Source organism: Phaethon lepturus, unplaced genomic scaffold (assembly GCF_000687285.1).
Source record: "Phaethon lepturus isolate BGI_N335 unplaced genomic scaffold, ASM68728v1 scaffold8144, whole genome shotgun sequence".
NCBI lineage: Eukaryota > Metazoa > Chordata > Aves > Phaethontiformes > Phaethontidae > Phaethon > Phaethon lepturus.
The window spans coordinates 1-17630 of NW_010532609.1; the positions used below are offsets into that span (position 1 = coordinate 1).

The following is a 17630-nucleotide window of genomic DNA, read 5'->3' on the forward strand; positions in this document are numbered from 1 at the left end:
AGGGGGCAGGCGGGTGCTGGGAGGATGCTGCTGCCGTTCAGCACCGGGGAAGCTGGGGTGAGGGAAGTGCTCCGGGCTGCGGTGCGCGCTGGAGAAGCCACCCCTTCCCTCGTCCCCTCCTATGCCCTGAGGGTGAGAAGGGCGTAAGACTGCTGCTGTAAAAGTCATCGCGCATGATGGAGTCTCTGTACCCCTCCCAGGTTCTCTGAGAAAGCCGGAGCAAGTCCGGGCAAATAGTGTAAAGGAACTAGGGTTTGGGTTTGTTTTAGCAGGCTAGCAGTTAGTGATGATCATGCTGTGTGTTTATAATTATCTACTTCACGCCCTTATTATCTCACAAGAGCAGGCTGCTGCTATGGCAAAAAGAATTAGTTACGCTGGCAGAAAAAAAGTAATCAGAAGTGTCTGGATAATGCCATCTTTATACACAAGTTTCAGTAACAGTACCTGTCACTGTAGTGCCTTACAGTCTTACACATTGGGTTTGCTTTAGAAAAAAAACCAGCAGCATGTGCTCTGGTATCTGTAGGATGAGTACAGCATAATATTTGTATAAAGTTTTGGGGGCTGTTGTTTACTAATGTGGAGCTATCCTGTTACTGTAAGTCATACTTTAATTTTACAAACAGGACAAGAAACAGATAAAGAAATGGAAGGTGCACTTGATGATGTAGCAAAGCAATTGGATAAGCAAGCACTGGAGGAGAAAGAAAAAGATGATGATGATGAAGGCAAGTGTAACTTACCTTTTCTCTTGACATTTCCAGTTTCAACTTCTTCCTAGACTCCATTTTAACAAACTTTCACGTTTCAAAAGGTGTCTTTTGGGCTTGATGGGGTTTTTTGTGTTGTTTTTTGTGGGTTTTTTTCACTTGGGAGAGGTGAGATGCAACTATATATACTTTTTACTTTTTTGGCAACAAGTTAACCATCACACATGCATATATGTATAAAAAAATAACAGGGATAATAGCTGTTTCAAAACTGTTTGTTTTCAAGGATCTTATTGCTGAAAGGAAATGTTTAGTTTAAGATAAGGTAAGCTATAAATCATTCTCACTTGCATTACCATGCTCAGTATAAATTTATGTTCCAAATTGCATTTCTTATTCTTGACTTAAAGCAAAAAATGCAGACAAAATTTTAAGGGAGCATTTTAATTAATAGAAGGTCTTAGAGTTGTTACCAGTGACTTTAAATGTGTTCATCTGTAATCCTAATTTTTCATTAAAACTGAACTGGTGAGAGATTAACACACAAGCAAGGCATACACCTTGTGTTGCTTGTGCTATGCATCTGATGTTTTAAGCAAGTGCCTTAGAAGTGTCCCGTATTGAAACCCAGGCTGCATTGCATCTTTTCTGGAGGAATATCAGATGAAAATGCTGTATTTCCTTTGTTTTGATGAGTGGTTCTCAGTAGGAATGAACATTTAAGAAAATACATTTCTTAAGTTAGTAATTTAGTTTCCTTCTTGTGAATTAGCATTTAAAGTTGGCTTAGCACCCTAAAATGTTTCTTATTGTTCTGCTTAGAATCCTTATTTGTTGACTATTGCTGGAATTCATCATTCCATAATTTAATTTAATAAAATAGGTATAAGTTTAAAAATATGAAATAAGTGGGCTGGGATACATAAAACTACAAATAAATTTATTCTTTAATATTATTAATCTATATATAGCATCCAGTTTTAAGCAATTACTTTCTGTAAAAGTATATTCTGATGGATTTTTCTTTTTTTATGGTATATTTCAGGTTATGTAGTTGAAGGATATTGAATACAATATGTGCTTTGCTGTCATTGCAAGTAAAATAAGTATTAAGGAGGATACTGAAAACTTGATACAATGAAAAGAATTCTTTGGAAATTACTAGAGTAGTTATAGTTCCATGTCAGGAGAAGTAACATTGTTAGTCGCAGATCGAGTGCTGTGTTCTTTTATGCTTTTTACAGTATTAGCATTTGGTATTACAGTATTAGCAAGTATTAAAAAAAATGAAGTAGTGGTATCACTGAAATAATAATCTTTTTTTCCACATATTAGACTTGGATGTGGTTTTAGAAAAACAATATATTTGCAGAAAAATAAAAACTGCTGCAAGTTTTTTGAAGACAGTTGTGTTTTTGCCTGTACTGGACCTTACCACTTGCCATTGTAATTGTGTAGCATCAGAGGTGTTGCTTAAGACATGGTGCTGTGTTAGATTAAAAGCAATAAAATACCTACACCTCCCCCTTTTTTTTCCTTGATAAGCCTACAACTGAGTAGCCTCAGAAATGAGACTATACCTTTTGAAATCTGGGAGAGATTAGGAAGTGCTCTTTAGATTTCCATTGCAGTGTTGAAACATGCTGATAGATAACATTTTTGCATTTTATTAGGCTAAATTATTAAACATCTATACCAAAATAGCATAAGGTTGGGCTTCAGTTTGCCAAAGATCTTAAATTGCTGTTCTGGTGAAGTTTTTTTCATTACCAGCTAAATAACCTGAAGACAAACAGAGTATTGGTCAGATGCAGTAGCTATGTTTCTGGCAGCACAGTTAGTCTGCAGCAGCCTTCAAGGACATGAAAGCGCAGGACCCGTTAGTTTGGCTTGCAGTTGGCAGATTCACGTGCAGTGATGTATGAAGAAGCCACAATAAGCAGATAGCAACAGCAACAACATTTAAGAAATGCTGTACTTTTTTTGCAGGTTAGGCCTAGCATTTAAAAAAAAAAAAATCCATAAATCACTTGGTGAATGAACTGGAGTCATGTCTAAGTCATTTATTGATAAACGGTTTGAACACAGCTCAAGGTCAAGAGGCATGTGACAAAGTTACCACATTTTCAAGAAATTTATATGTGCTGTTAAGGATATTCAGCTGCCTATGAAATACCAGTTGATGAAGGATCTGGTAGGCTGGACTACATTGTAGTTACAAAGTACTTATACTTGCAATTTTTTACAAAAAAAAAAAAAAAGTTAAGATACTTGATGCCAAAATGAGCTGGGGAGGGGTGGGGGTGACGCATTACTGAAATTTGCCCCAGCTGCAGGGTATTTATGTAGTCACTACAGCCAGCATAAAAGTGCAGATGACACTGACCATCTTAAGAGGCGTGAAATCCAGTGACTGGAACAACTGGTCAGTGTTTTGGTTTTAAATAAATGAGCAAATACAAGTTGCTGTGTAAATGCATTAAAAATGGTAATGCCTTGACTTGATTCTAAAAGTTCTTTCAATTTTACTTTTCTCTTTAGATAAAAATAAATGTTCTAAATGTAGATGAATAGTACTTATCCATTTTGAAATGAACTTGTGGATAGGTCCAGAAGGTTTAGTTGGATGGTATCACATTCGATAAATACTTTGTTGTGTAAGAAGTAACTAAGCATTAGAGATAGCCAAACGTGAAGTCCACACACAGAGTTATCATTAACTCCCAAATATGATTGTAACATGGTGTGGCTGGTTCTTGGTCCTTACATGCTGTGCTCTCTGAAAACCTCCAACTGGTACATCCCACATGCAGTGTTTTTGCTCAGTGCTGTTTGAGACTGTCCCTGTTAATATCCAGATTAAATTTATCCTGACCTAAGTGCTGTCATCTTTACTTGTTTGTTTTTTTTATCTTTCCAGGTGCATCAAGTTCCTTTAGCTGAAACATCAGAAGATCGGTTGGAAGCAGTAGTTCCTCACTTTTTGTTAGCTATTGTGTCTAATACAATTCTCTCTCTCACCCTCTCCCAACTTGGGCATCCTTTTAGGTGAATTGAGAATAGGAGAATTTGAAGTAGGACTTTCTGAAAACATTTTTTCCTGAGCTGCTTTTTTTCTCTGGTGATATGTTTAAATCATCAACTTTAGGAAGTATTTTCTTAGGTCTGTGTTTGGTGTAGGGACTGAAAATGCTAATGATTTGGTAGCAGCTTCTGTCATCTTTTAATCCATTAAATTCTACTGTGAAAGAACTGTTTCCAGGCCGTCCAGATGGGTTTGCGTCTCATCCAAATTCTTTGGTTATTTAAGGTTATTTTATATTCACCTGAGCACTTTCTTTCCTGTAGATGGAGAGGGTGAAGGAGATGGAGCAACAGGGAAAAAGAAGAAGAAGAAGAAAAAGAAGAAAGGACGTAGGTATCAAGCACAAAAATAAAGACAGACTGCATGAATATTTGGCTAAGTGTATGTAAATGCCATTCTTGGCAATTGAAACAGATGTTGGGGTGCAGTTTGGTTTTGTTAGGCTAAGTTTGAGTTTTCTTCTTTCTGGTATCTCTGAATGCCACCTTGAGCACTGGCCAAATAGAGTCATATGAGAGCATTGTGATATGATGTTTTCTTGGTAGACGGTCAGATTCTTCTAGTAAGGGGATCTTAAATAACTTGTGCCATTTAACTTTTATGGGTGAAATAAGGTAGTATTTCCAGTGTACCATATGTAAAACTTTTTAAAATTATACTCAACAGCTAAGGTCCAGACAGATCCACCTTCTATTCCAATATGTGATCTATTTCCCAGCAACATATTCCCGAAGGGAGAAGAATGTGAATACCCACCAACACAAGATGGGTGAGTGTTTTAAGCTTAAAAAATAAATGCTGCCATCTGGATGTGCTGAATTGCAAAACAGTTAACATGCAACTAAATGGACAAAGTGAGTTATAATGTGCTTTTTTTTTTTCTTTAACTGGATTATCTAAGAACTTAACAAATAGAAGCCTTCAGGCCAGAAATGTTCCTCCTTCCCTACCCTTTTAATTAAGGTATAGCCTATATGAGCAGAATTGTCATGAGGCAGGGGACCGACAGGATTTCAATAGGCAGCTCATAAGGAAAAGTACAGTCTGAATTAGAACTGAGTGAAGGTTTAAAATTTAGGGAGATGACACCCTGTTATACAGCAGTTGGTCTAGAGGCCAACGTTTTATTATTTTTTGGTAGACGCATGTCAATCTCGGAGTATGAAACAGTTTAATTTAAAAGCCTAAGTGGTATATTCTGCATTTTGCGTCTCTTTGTTTGTATTAATATATAGTTATTATGACCCAAACTGTTTTTTATAATTCATAGTGACATGGGAATAATGTGCAATTTTACTAGACAAGCAACAGATTCTACTGGCTTACTGGAACAGAGAACTGCATCCTTATGTTTTCATAGTGTACTACTATTTCCTTATGCTTTGTTTGGAACTAGGATATACCAGCTTGACTGAGTTTCCTGAGTTTTTTGCTACATAAAGTGTTGTGGAAAGTCATGTTTTACTTATATAGGGTGAGGGGAGTGAATCAGCTTGAGTTGCATGAAAATCTGAGTGAAAAGATATGAATGTATTACTGAAAACTTCCCAGGAAATTTTGAATCAAAAGTCTGAAAAAATAGGTTAAACTGAAGGCGGGGGTGGGGGGTGTTAGAGAAATATTTGTAGTTCTGAAAGCATTGTTTAGTTTTCAGTGACTACTTTTTTTCATAATCAAATTTCTTTGAAACATTTATTGGTTGTTTAAAGTCAATGCCTGTTTCTCATAGAGTATAAGCAACGTAGTTAAGACTCTAGCACATTCTGTAAATTGTGTTCAGATAATACAGTTTAATTTTTATGAGATTAAAATTTGGTTTTGAGGAAGCCTTTTCTTCTTTTTAATGACTTAAATTTGATCACAAGGTGTGCTCATGTTTATTTATAAATGACTTCCTTGTTTGTATGCAAAATACTAGCATGCTAATGAAAGACTTTCAAGGGTAGTCCTGACTGACTGGTCCAGGAGTGATTCTTTCATGCTTAAGAGTTAGATAGAATCATTTAATTTGGGAAAGACCTTTAACATCATCAAGTCTAACCGTTAACGAAGCACCGCCAAGTCCACCACTAAACCATGTCCCTAAGCACCATGTCTACATGTCTTTAAATACCTCCAGGGATGATGACTCAACCACTTCCCTGGGCAGCCTGTTCCAGTGCTTGCGGTGAAGAAATTTTTCCTAATATCCAATCTAATATTTGTCGGTATATGCATATGCCACATTCAGAAGGACATGATTTAAGCAATCCAGGAAATTACATAATCAACTATGAACATGCTTAAGATGCTTATAAACAAATGATACACTATTTTTACACTCTGTTATGTATTCAACTATTGAAGATTAAATATTTTACACTGGTTTGCTCCTGTTACTTTTAAAAGAAGAAAAAACAACAAAACAAAAACAAACCAACTTTTCTAACAGGATTTAAGTGGGGCATGTACCAAGTATGTTGTGCTGTGGAAGAAGAATATACTCTTCTAAGAACCTGAAATAGTTTCTTTACATAATTTGCTTAAGCAAATATATTCTTAGCTTTGTTCCTAATTTAAATATTTAAATCTTATGATGCTACTTTAGCATTTCCTAACATAAGCAGCTACTTAAATTAGTAGCTGACATGAATGCCAGGATATTTCCTATTCTGAATAATAGTTTTGTTTTATATATTGGTGAAGCATTTTTGTGCCGCTTCTCTTACCCGTGCTGAGGTCAGTAGGGGTTTGTATTTGATCTTTTTTTAAAGAGTTTCACTTCTAATCTTAGCTCTTGATGTCACATGCTTTCTAAAGTTGCCTCTGATCAGCCTAGAAATGTGTATTTTATGGGGAAAGTTGAACTAGAAGTTGGTATCGTTCAATATTCAGGGGGGAAAACTAGCAGAGAATCAATTCTTACAAAAATATCAAAGCTGTTAGTCTGTATATCTCAAGTATTTAGTTCTGTTTGAAGGCTTGCATTTTTTGTTGAAGACACCTGAATTTGAAATGATGTGACAGGGAGAGCAGAAAAGCTATAAGCAATATTTCATGATATGCTGGTTTTGTTAAAGTGGAATTAAGGAATTCTTGTCCCTGCCTGCTTGTTTCTTGCCCAGTGCTATTATCTGAGTTAAAATAATCTGGGGGAATTATTTTCTAGAATTCTTATTTTTGATCACTAAAATCTAGTTACAACACAATCCTATAAAGATTTGTACTAGTGAAAACTGGAGGCCGTGAACTGGAGTGAAAAGATGGAAACAAATGGCTTGGAGCAAGAGGTAAACTTCTTAAACTGAGTTATGTGGTAGCCAGCACATTAGGAAACTGTTCTTGGAAAAGCTTGTTAGGTTATGTGCCTGTTGGAGGACTTAAAGGTCTTACACTAAACATCATCTGATCAATTGATTTTTCACATGTCCTGAAGTGCTTAGGCCCAAGCAGGGTTTCTTGTCACCTCCTTTCCTGAGCTCCCAGGTGGCAGTGGTGTATATTTGGCAGCAAAATGCTTTGGGTCCGATACAGTATTTTAAAATGTAGAGGCTGTTTTGTACCCCAGTTGTCTTGCATGGAGTGACTATATGCTGAAATAAAGTAGGATAGAGTGAGGATGGCTTCTGTCCAGTTTGTTGGAGTTTGCGCTTAAGTCTGTGACTGATGACAGAGCAGCTGCCCACACTGTCAGCAGCTTTTCCTAGCAGAGGGTGTTCCCTTCTGGAATCCAGAGCAGTCTGAAAGAATCCTTGAGTCTCTCCACTGTTTTCCTGCAGTACACCTTTACCGTCTTCTCATGCCATGACTACTGTGCTGGCAGTGGTCCGATTTCCAAGTGCAGTAGGGGAATCAGGTGTTGCAGACTGTTGCCTTTTTTTTTTTTTTTGTGGAATTAACCACTGTTAAAAAAAATTCTAAGAGGACTATGCATATTGCTTGCTACTGGAGCAAGAAAACTGCTCAGAAAAGTAAGCATGGGATTTCTCTTTTGTGCTGTTGCTGCTTTATCTGAAAAGGAGCAGGAAGTTCAAGGGAAGCAAGCAAAAGGGTTTCAAAATATTTGGATCCTCTGGTCATCCTGAGAAAAATTTTATGGAATAGCCTGTTATCCTTCTTGATCTTTTCAACTCTGCTTTAGGATTGCAGGCCTCTTAACACTGTATAGATACTTAGTTCAAAATACAGCGAAATTGCAGGGCATAGTCTCTTGGCTTACTCATGCCTGTTGGTATGATTGTGAAGGAAACTCTTAGAGTGGAACCAAAGTATGTGTCTGTGAAACAGGTAAGTAGCTACACTTTTGGATTTCAAAAAGTAATCCTTTAATTTTTGTGTTCAAAAAACGTGTAGATGTGGCACTTCAGGACATGGTTTAGTGGGCATGGTGGTGTTGGGTTGATGGTTGGACTTGATTATCTTGGAGGTCTTTTCCAACCTTAATGATTCTGTGATTCTGTGAACTCTGTATATTCAGTTGTTTGCTTAGAATCAGCTCACTTACATAAAGGTAAAAGTTAATTTCTACACTGGGAAACTTTGGTGTAGTTTAGCATCTTTGGTCCATCTTTGTCCATCATCCATTTTCTTTTATGACCCACCTACCAGGACATGCAGCTGTGTCTTGTTTTCAGTAGTATTTGCCCTGCATAGCATGTATGGGGTTCTTTGAATTACTGCTACGGTTTTCTGTGTCATTACAGAGCTCTAGCTTCACCATTTGAAGGTTATCTCTGTAGTCATAAGAGTAGACTTCTAGTTAAGTTCTGACAAGTTGCTGGAGTGTTTAAATTACTCTTCTCCCTCCCCTTGGAAACTTAGTCATATGGCTTCTTGCATAATAAAAAAATATATTCAAAACTAATCTTATATTTAATCTTATATTGAAAATTATTCTTGTATTTGTTCTATGAACCTACCAAAGAGCCAAAATGAGTGTTACTCTCTTGGAACAAATATTAATTCACTGTCCAGCAAATTTAGAAAGCATCTTCCTGGCATGTGCTTTAGTTACTATGCACTGTGTCAGGTGTTATTACCTAAACATTCTGAGGATGGGTGAAAGTATCACTGGAACTGCAAGCTCTTAAATTTTGAAGGAGCTTGTTTTCTCTGTGTCAGTAACGGTTTCTGGGCCAAGTAGCTACACTATAGTGCTGAGATTCTTCTCCATACAGGAAGAGCACTGTCTGAATAAGATTGTGCAAAAAATAAACTTTTTGCATGAGCAGAGCATGTTGCAGTGATTTGTCCTGCTAAGCTCAAAGTAGAATTGCAGGCATTGATAAAATTTTATATGCCTGTTCTGTCTTTCCAAAAAGTAGTACACATCTTTCAAACACACTGCTTCTCTGGGCTTTTGGGAAGGTTGTGAGGTAAGGCTTTTGAAAATATAGAGAGAATAATACAGTTCATGGACTGAGCTTAATTTCTATGTATACATGATTATTTTTTTGCTGCAATGTTACTGCCTTTCACAGATGCCAGTCTGTGGTGCTGATAGATTTTTATAGGCTTCCTTTAGTCTCAAAATTTTATAAATTACAACATTTTCTGTTATGCAGGAGAGTGTAGACCTGACTGGTTCATAAACACTTTGCAGGCTTTAGACAGAAGTTGCAATGACTACTGTGATTATAGTAACTTTTCATGACACTATTTATTTTGAAGGCGAACTGCTGCTTGGAGAACAACTAGCGAAGAAAAGAAAGCACTAGACCAAGCCAGTGAGGAAATATGGAATGATTTTCGGGAGGCTGCAGAGGCACACAGACAAGTGAGGAAATACGTTATGAGCTGGATAAAACCTGGAATGACAATGATAGAAATCTGGTGAGGACATAGATCTTCTCAAAGACCTCTGCTGTAGATTTTTCTTCTTTCTCCAGAGGGGGAGGGATTTAGTCTCAATTTTCTGTGCTTAATTGACTGTGTCATGAGTAGGGGATTTCTGTTTGAAGTATGCAATCAGCATCCCCAGTTACTTCCTTTAAGTTTCCTCTTGTAATATATTCTTAGCTTACGCAGCTTTAGAGGCCCTGGGGGATTATACTGAATTTCAAGCTAAGCTTTCAATTATGTTCACTTATTTTGAGCACGTGCTTGATTTTGATGTTTTATGCCCTGGCTACTCTTGCATTTAAGTTCTGCAGTGATGCTGAGAGAAACAGCAGCATTGGTAGTAAACATCCTGGCTTTTGCCAGAATCGTCAGTGAAACGCTGTGTGGATGAGCAGTGCGGGTGGAGTCTGAGCTGGGAGTGGGCGAAGAGGCATGAAAACAGCATAGCTCTGTACTCAGTCCAGGGCAGGAAGATTTTGTCTATATTTACTCTTCACTGACTGATATTTTGGGAGAAACACAATGTTTCTTTGTGTTATTCTCAGTTGATAAGAAATAATTAAGCAAATGGGTTAAGATAAACCTACGTTTGATTAAGGTAAAGTTTCAAGAAATAATTAGCCTGGACTGATCCTTTTGACTCTTTCCAACTTTTCCTTTTTTTATCCTTCAGTTTATCTGGAGTGAAAGTCTGCTGTCAAAGTGCTGCACAGATCCAGGACAGTTTAGCTTCCAAAATCAGGTGCTTTTCAGCCTGGTATGACTGAGGCCTGTGCTGACAAGAATAGGATAGTAAGAAAGCTAGTCAGAGCTGATCCCCAAGGTAACTGGGGATAATGGAAAGAAATAATATACTGTATGGGAAAGTGGAAGAAAGATAACTGCCTTAATAATGACTAATCTGGCTGAAACAAATCTGTCATATTGAATTATACAGTTTCACTGTTATAGACAATAATTTTCTCCAAATGTGACTTTTCTTCCTAAGGTACCTGAGGCTATGGGAACTTACGTATTAAAAGAAGCTCTCTTCTTTTTCCAGACTGCTCTGAGTGAATAGCTTTCTTAAATAAAATCAAGAGTATGGTGCACTGATGTGAGCTGCAGTTTACATCATTCACTGCCGCTATAGGAGTATGCACTGCTGGACGTATATCTGTAGCTTTCCAGTAGCTAACAGTTTGAGAGTAGGCAAAAACCAAGAGTAAATGCTAGTCTCAAGGTTTTATTCTATCACCATTATCACTTAAATGTAAAAAAAAAGTTGTCTTTTTAATTAGAGGGGTTTTTTAATAAATGAGAGGACTATGCTATTGCCTTCCCCTGCCCCACCCTACCCTCTTTAAATCTCAGTAATTGTAAAGACTGCATTTAGTTTGCCTAAACTTTAGTTATATAAGCTCTGCTCAGGAAGAATGGGTTGTAAAGCTTGTAAAGCGATGGATATTTTAAATTTAGAGTAGAAACACTAGTGAAGTACACAATTTTGCCCAAGAAGGGGTAAAAGAAACAACACAAAACACTAAAGATCGTTATGTTGTACTTAGTTTTCCAGTCTAGGGCCTCCTTTTAGTTAGCATACAGGTAATTTAAGATTTCACACTAGAACATTTGCTTTAATACTTTTCTGAGGTTTTGTTCTTGCATCGATTTATTTGAAGTCATTCATAAGAAATATTAATGACCACTGTTAACGTTCTTTTTTTTTTTTCCTTTCCCCCCCGCTCCCCCTGCCTTTTAGTGAAAAACTAGAAGACTGCTCACGTAAGCTGATAAAGGAAAATGGTTTAAATGCAGGTCTTGCATTTCCTACTGGATGCTCTCTGAATAATTGTGCCGCCCATTACACTCCCAATGCTGGAGATCCAACAGTCCTGCAGTATGATGATATTTGCAAAATAGATTTTGGGACACATATTAGTGGTTAGTTTTCATTTATGAATTAAAATTTTGAGAACATTCTTCAGTGCAAAGACTATGCAGCTAATTAATTTCTGATGATTTCAGGTCGTATTATTGACTGTGCTTTTACAGTCACATTCAATCCAAAATATGACAGACTATTACAAGCTGTAAAGGATGCAACAAATACTGGAATAAAGGTATGATCATTATGTAAGTAATTTACTGAGTCCTTTACAGTAAACTTTACCATTATTTTCTATTTATATTTGTACTTTATTTTCAGTGTGCTGGAATAGATGTACGTCTCTGTGATGTGGGGGAGGCCATACAAGAAGTTATGGAGTCTTATGAGGTTGAAATTGATGGCAAAACATACCAAGGCAAGTTCTTTTCTTTATACAAGGATAGTTGTTCTTAGAGTGTGTGTATATATATATTTATACAAATACTGATTTGTTTTTATTGTATTGAAAAGACCTCTGTACTAGAAGCATGGCATGAGTGTTGCAAAAATACGTGTTTCTGGCTGGCTTGCCATTCCTCTGGAAGAACGCTCTTGGCTTATCCTTCCAAGTATTGTATCTTTAACAGATAAGTTGAAGGGTAAACGACTGTTTCAAAATGTACAGATAATTTAATACCTGCTGTTTGGCTTTATTAATAAACTTCTGTTACTGTTGGAGTTGCTAGTCTTTAATAATGAAGTTTTGATTCATTGAATCAAATGAATCAATGAAGCATACAAAACTAACCTGTGCCTTGCTGGAAGTTGTGCAAGATGTGTGGATAGCCTTGTGTTTAGTTCTTCTGCAATATGATGAGTCACTACTGTACTTTGAGTATGGACTAACAATTCAATGTGGGCTAACAAACCAAATTGCCTTAAAAGGTTTAACATTTGTTAGGAAGTTGCCTGTAATATTAATGTTTTCTTCAAAAGTGAAACCAATTCGCAATTTGAATGGACACTCGATTGGGCCATATAGGATACATGCTGGAAAAACAGTGCCCATTGTGAAAGGAGGAGAAGCCACAAGAATGGAGGTAAATGGATTTCTTCAATCTTTTTGTTAAGTTTCTCCAACTGTCGCTGCAAGAGTTGTATTTCCTGTAAATGCCGAATATGTAGCATTTGTGATCCTGTGGATAATAGCAGCGGAGATAAAACTTTGCTTTACTTTGTAGTGTTCCTGTAGAGGAGTGATCGCTCTTGTTTTATCTCAGTGGCTTCTCTGTTTAGCCCTGCAGTGTTCTGGTATCTAACACTTTCTGAAATTGAAGCCTTGGAACCCTGCTTTTTAAAAAGCAAACCACCAAACAAAACAAAAACAACCCTGAAATCTGGATGGCCTTAGTGATGCTTACGGAAACTATTGCATATGTAATTTCCTAATGTATGTATATGTTATGTAAATACAGTGTTGGACTGTTGCACTTAGGAGCAGGGAAAAGAAGAGGAATTCAGATTTTTGGGGTGAACTTGAGGGACCAGAGTTTTCCTGAAAGGTGTTTGGACTTGCCAGTCATTCATGCTTTCCTTGTTTGTTCACTCTGTAATTAAAAGACAAAATAACAATTGTCTCTTGTTTAGGTAATTCTTGAGAAATATTTCTGTAGTGTTGTAGCTTTGGATGACTTTTTGCAAGTATAGTTAGATACTATACCTTTCTTGAAAAGCTTCCAGTGCAGTTTTTCTTTGCAGATACACGCTTAATTATTTTGTATCTAGTTAGTATGAGAGGCTAGATGAAAGATTTTTGAATAGCGTTTTGGAGCAAGGGAAGAGAAATTGCTGTACGTGATGTGGCAAACTATACCAATTGGAAAGGCAGTCTTAAAATATGTAACCTGAGATTTAGCCACCATTTTGATGTAATCTTGTATTCTAACAAGATAAGAAGGCTTATTTAAAAGATTGGTAATGAGTTAAGGAGCTTTTCATTTCATTCTAAGCCTGATCACTGATCAGCAATGATCACTAGTAAGCCTATCAGAGTAAGTAAGACTTGTAAGAGCTGAATAGGGACAAGCGTGGTCTGGACAGGATTGTTTTTTGAGGTAGGCTCGCTGTCATCACCCAAAACTTGTATCATAATTGTTGATCACCTTGTTAATCATGTGAGCAGAGAGACAAAGTTTTAACTATCGTCTTATCTATAGGAGTGTGCAAAGGGATTAAAGAGTATTGGAAAAGGAAGGTAGAAAAAACTTGTGTGCCCTTCTTGTTTTAGCTTAGTGAATGGTTAGGTCTTGTATATCATCCATCATTAGTATGTTCCTAGAATAAAACTTAAATGCTCTTTAAACAAATCTTACTTAAAGATTTCACATCTTTGTTTTAATTGAATATCCACTGGGGAGAAGACCTTTTTTAAATTTCCTCAGCTTCTGTATGTTACTTAGGACACAATCCCACATCGTTAAATACAGTGAGTTTTGCCAATGAAGAACGTGGAGCATAGCACAGTACAGTAAAACCTTGGCTAAGTATAATGTCAAACTGCAATCCAATTAGCTTTTTGTGACTGAGAGAAATATAGCCTCTAATGATCCTTATTCTGAAAAAGTGGGTGTGAAGTGAATTTTTTTTTGTGGCATTGTGTGTGGGTTTTTGTGGTTTTGTGGGGTGGTTTTGGTTTGGTTTTTTTTAATGAAATCAGTTGAATATTCAGGGACATCTGTAAGAGTTTGTCTTGAATTTGAAGCCTATGTTACTGCTTTTCATATGGCTTCTTATTTTTGGGTTGTGATGTTCAAAGTAGCTTAATAAACTGAAAAACTCAGGTCTAGCTGTCCATTAATGTTTGGTGCCTTATCTTGTTAAGTCCCTTTCACAGTCCTACCATTAAGGATATGTGAATGTACTTGGCAGAAATGAGTTTATATAATGGCATTTCAGTATGTTCTTGGCTAGAATTTTGATAATGCCCTTGCAGATATATATCATCTTCATTTCTTGAAGAAATTCATCTTGTGGAGTGGAAATGAGCAGGTTAAGGGTTTATACTAGCAGCTGTTTCCAGAAAATTCTTGCAGAAATTGGGCAGAAAGTTCTTCAGTGCAGTAAGTCTCTGTAATCAACATCTATTTGCTGTGTCTAAACTATACATTTCCTAGGACTTCTATCTGAATAGTAAAGGAGAATTACTTCCAGTTAGCAAATGTTTTGCAGCAGAATGTAGTTTCTTAGCTATTTTAGATGTATGCTTTGACAACGTTTTAACTGCAGTAAGTTTGAGAAACTGTGACTAGAAATATGTTGATATTTGTATTGAAACAAATAAAATGGTACTAACATAAATAGCTGATGATTTGGAGATGTCCACAACTTTACTGTGCGAAATCTCTGTATTGAGTTTTTCCTCTACATTGATTTTGTGATTGAATCTATTCACATTTCATTACTTGTATTCAGAAGTTGTTATACTGAGATCTTTATATCAGAATGCCCCAATGTCACTTATTTTCATATTGCAACGTGTTCCCTTTGTTTTCTCTCCTTAGGAAGGTGAAGTATATGCTATAGAAACCTTCGGTAGCACAGGAAAAGGTGTTGTTCATGATGATATGGAGTGTTCTCATTATATGAAGAACTTTGATGTTGGGCATGTGCCAATAAGGTTGGATCTTTTTGTTGTTGGTGTTTTTTGTTAGTATATTGTGTATATTGTGCTAGAGCTACCACCCTCTTAAGGTTCAAATTAACCTCAGGGCAGGTTCCTCACTAATTAATAAAGCTGTCAGAGGACTAAAAGTTAGCAATGTTCTTGCTATGAAATATGCTCTGACTGTAAATCTGGAACAATGTAGAGCAAAAGCATCTTTCCAAAGCATCTGGAAATGGAGACAGTACATGATTATGTCTTCAGAAAATCTAGATTGTTTTTAACTTCCTATCATTAGTAATTTTTTATAATTAATGATATATATATTATGTTTGTATATCTGTCTATATATTAAATGCATAGATTTTTTTTATCAACATCTGTATTATGGTTGTGTGCCACAGTCTTTGCCTTAGATTACCTGAGTAGCTTGATACAGCACTGTTTTGTTTGTATGGCTATTTTGTGGTTTTTAAGTTCTTGTTTCAGCATATTGCTATAAAATGAAATAGCTTATTAATTTTCAATTTTAACTGGCATTGCATTTTAGCATTTCTAGGAGTGTGACATGTTTTCTGAAGTGAAGGCTATTATCGTTAGAAACATAGGAGGCAGACATGCTTTTCCAGATAGTTCTGTTTTGTCTCCATAGAGCAATCTAGTAATATGAAAAAATTTAATTAGCCTAAGGGTTGGAAAGGAACTGTTTATGTTTGGAAATAAGTTTATTTCTTAGCTGAACTATAAATCTCTAATTTTTATGCTTATATATTATTAAGAAGTATAAATAAAAAGCTTACTGAGTATTTGACTTAAGAAGTAAAACTTTAGAGTTTTAAACCACCAAGCTTATGTCTAAATTAGTTCCAGTTATTAACTACTTGGGATAAGGAAGAATTCTGTTTTTCTTTATAAAATGAATCATCCTTTTACTATTAGAATTATTCCTGTCACTGTGTTTAATTTTGCTTGGGTAGTTAGATGCAGATATGTTCACAGTCTAACTTCCTCTATTTGAAGTGGTTGGCCAGTGTGTTTGGCAAAAAACGTTGATTTGTTTTGCAGGAGGAAAATACACTTTCTTTCGTGACCAGAACACCTGATTGATATAGAAAGACATCCCAAGACTGGGCAGTCTTGGCATACCTTGAAATCTAACCCTTTTCTTAATTGGTGTGTTCTGTTCCTGGAGTGAATGCCTACTGGTGATACCTCTTCACATGTTTGTTTTTTTTTTCCCCCCCTTCAGGCTTCCAAGAGCAAAACACTTGCTAAATGTTATCAATGAAAACTTTGGTACTCTTGCCTTCTGCCGCAGATGGCTAGATCGCCTGGGAGAGAGTAAATACCTAATGGCATTGAAGAACCTGTGTGACTTGGGTATAGTGGATCCATATCCTCCCTTATGCGACATTAAAGGCTCGTACACGGCACAGTTTGAGCATACTATACTGTTACGCCCAACGTGCAAGGAGATTGTCAGCAGAGGAGATGATTACTAAACTCAAAGCCACCTCAGCACCTTTATACTCTAGGCTTTGTTGGAACATACTCTACCAGAATTAATTTGCAACATATTGTCTGTTTTAACAGTGGACTGATGTAATACTTTCCATGTTTGGAAAGGAATAAATTCAATCAAAGGCAAATCTTCTAATGTAACTAACCAAGGTAAAACTTTCAGGCCTTTAGAAATATTTCAAAAGTTACTTATTTTTTCTGTTCAGGGAAGTACATGCTATAAAGCTCAATTTTTAGTTTGGAATGAGTTATACATTTTTGTTTTGAACCTTTATGATAAAAGATGCTTTTCAAATATTTATATTACCATATTCCTACTTGAATGCTTTGAATGACTACACCTGATTTCTGCGCCCAAGTCCTCTTATGATACTGCCTTTTAAACTTCCTGGAATCCATTTTGTAAAAAAATAAAGACAAATTTTCAGATCTAAAAATATATATACTTTTTAGAAATCTGGTTATGATTCTGGTCAGGAGTCTGCTGGGAAACTGCTCTATTAAATATTTTACAAACTTGATTTGCCATTTCTTGTCTTGAAACTGGACCTGTCTGACCCTTAATATGAAACTTGGCCTTTTAGTGCGTATAGTCTTGTCAGTGCTGGGATACAGGGCAAGAAGTCATCGGCTCTTTGCGGGACGGAACGTGACTTCAGTAGAGATGCGTGATGAGATGTGTTTTTTGAAAGTGCCAGTCTTCAGCTTGGACTTCAACTGTTATTTGGAACGTGTCAAACACATTTCATGGTTTCTGCTGTTAGCAGCAACATGTAGCTTCAGGCTGAAGTCAGCTGTGAATATGAATATATATCCCTGCATATTCTTTGCCATTGCCATTTCCATGCCTTTTTGCATGGAGTAAAATTTTCCTTCATGTGATTCCCAATCTCAGTTATGTACACATTAGATTGGACAAGTTATGGGGACAATGAAAATGTTGATTTATTTTGGAGTGTTGAAAGTTCTTCCATACAGGCA

The 17630-nt window shown here is 36.4% G+C and overlaps 1 protein-coding gene across 1 annotated transcript; it reads left to right on the top strand.

The window, feature by feature from the left end:
- The first annotated feature begins 580 nt into the window (after positions 1 to 580).
- On the top strand, positions 581 to 17170 carry METAP2 (methionyl aminopeptidase 2). The gene is made up of 10 exons (XM_010284887.1): positions 581 to 731; positions 4062 to 4127; positions 4465 to 4567; positions 9448 to 9609; positions 11360 to 11541; positions 11626 to 11720; positions 11807 to 11903; positions 12464 to 12567; positions 15028 to 15143; positions 16378 to 17170. The coding sequence occupies exons 1-10, from the start codon at positions 581 to 583 to the stop codon at positions 16628 to 16630; spliced, it is 1329 nt and encodes a 442-aa protein (XP_010283189.1). The 3' UTR covers positions 16631 to 17170.
- The last annotated feature ends 460 nt before the right edge of the window (positions 17171 to 17630 follow it).

Coding starts and splice junctions, on each gene's coding strand:
- METAP2 (XM_010284887.1), top strand. CDS start 581: ATGTGGAGCTATCCTGTTACTGTAAGTCATACTTTAATTTTACAAACA. Junction 4,568..9,447: donor TACCCACCAACACAAGATGG/GTGAGTGTTTTA, acceptor TTTATTTTGAAG/GCGAACTGCTGCTTGGAGAA. Junction 11,542..11,625: donor TTTTGGGACACATATTAGTG/GTTAGTTTTCAT, acceptor TGATGATTTCAG/GTCGTATTATTGACTGTGCT.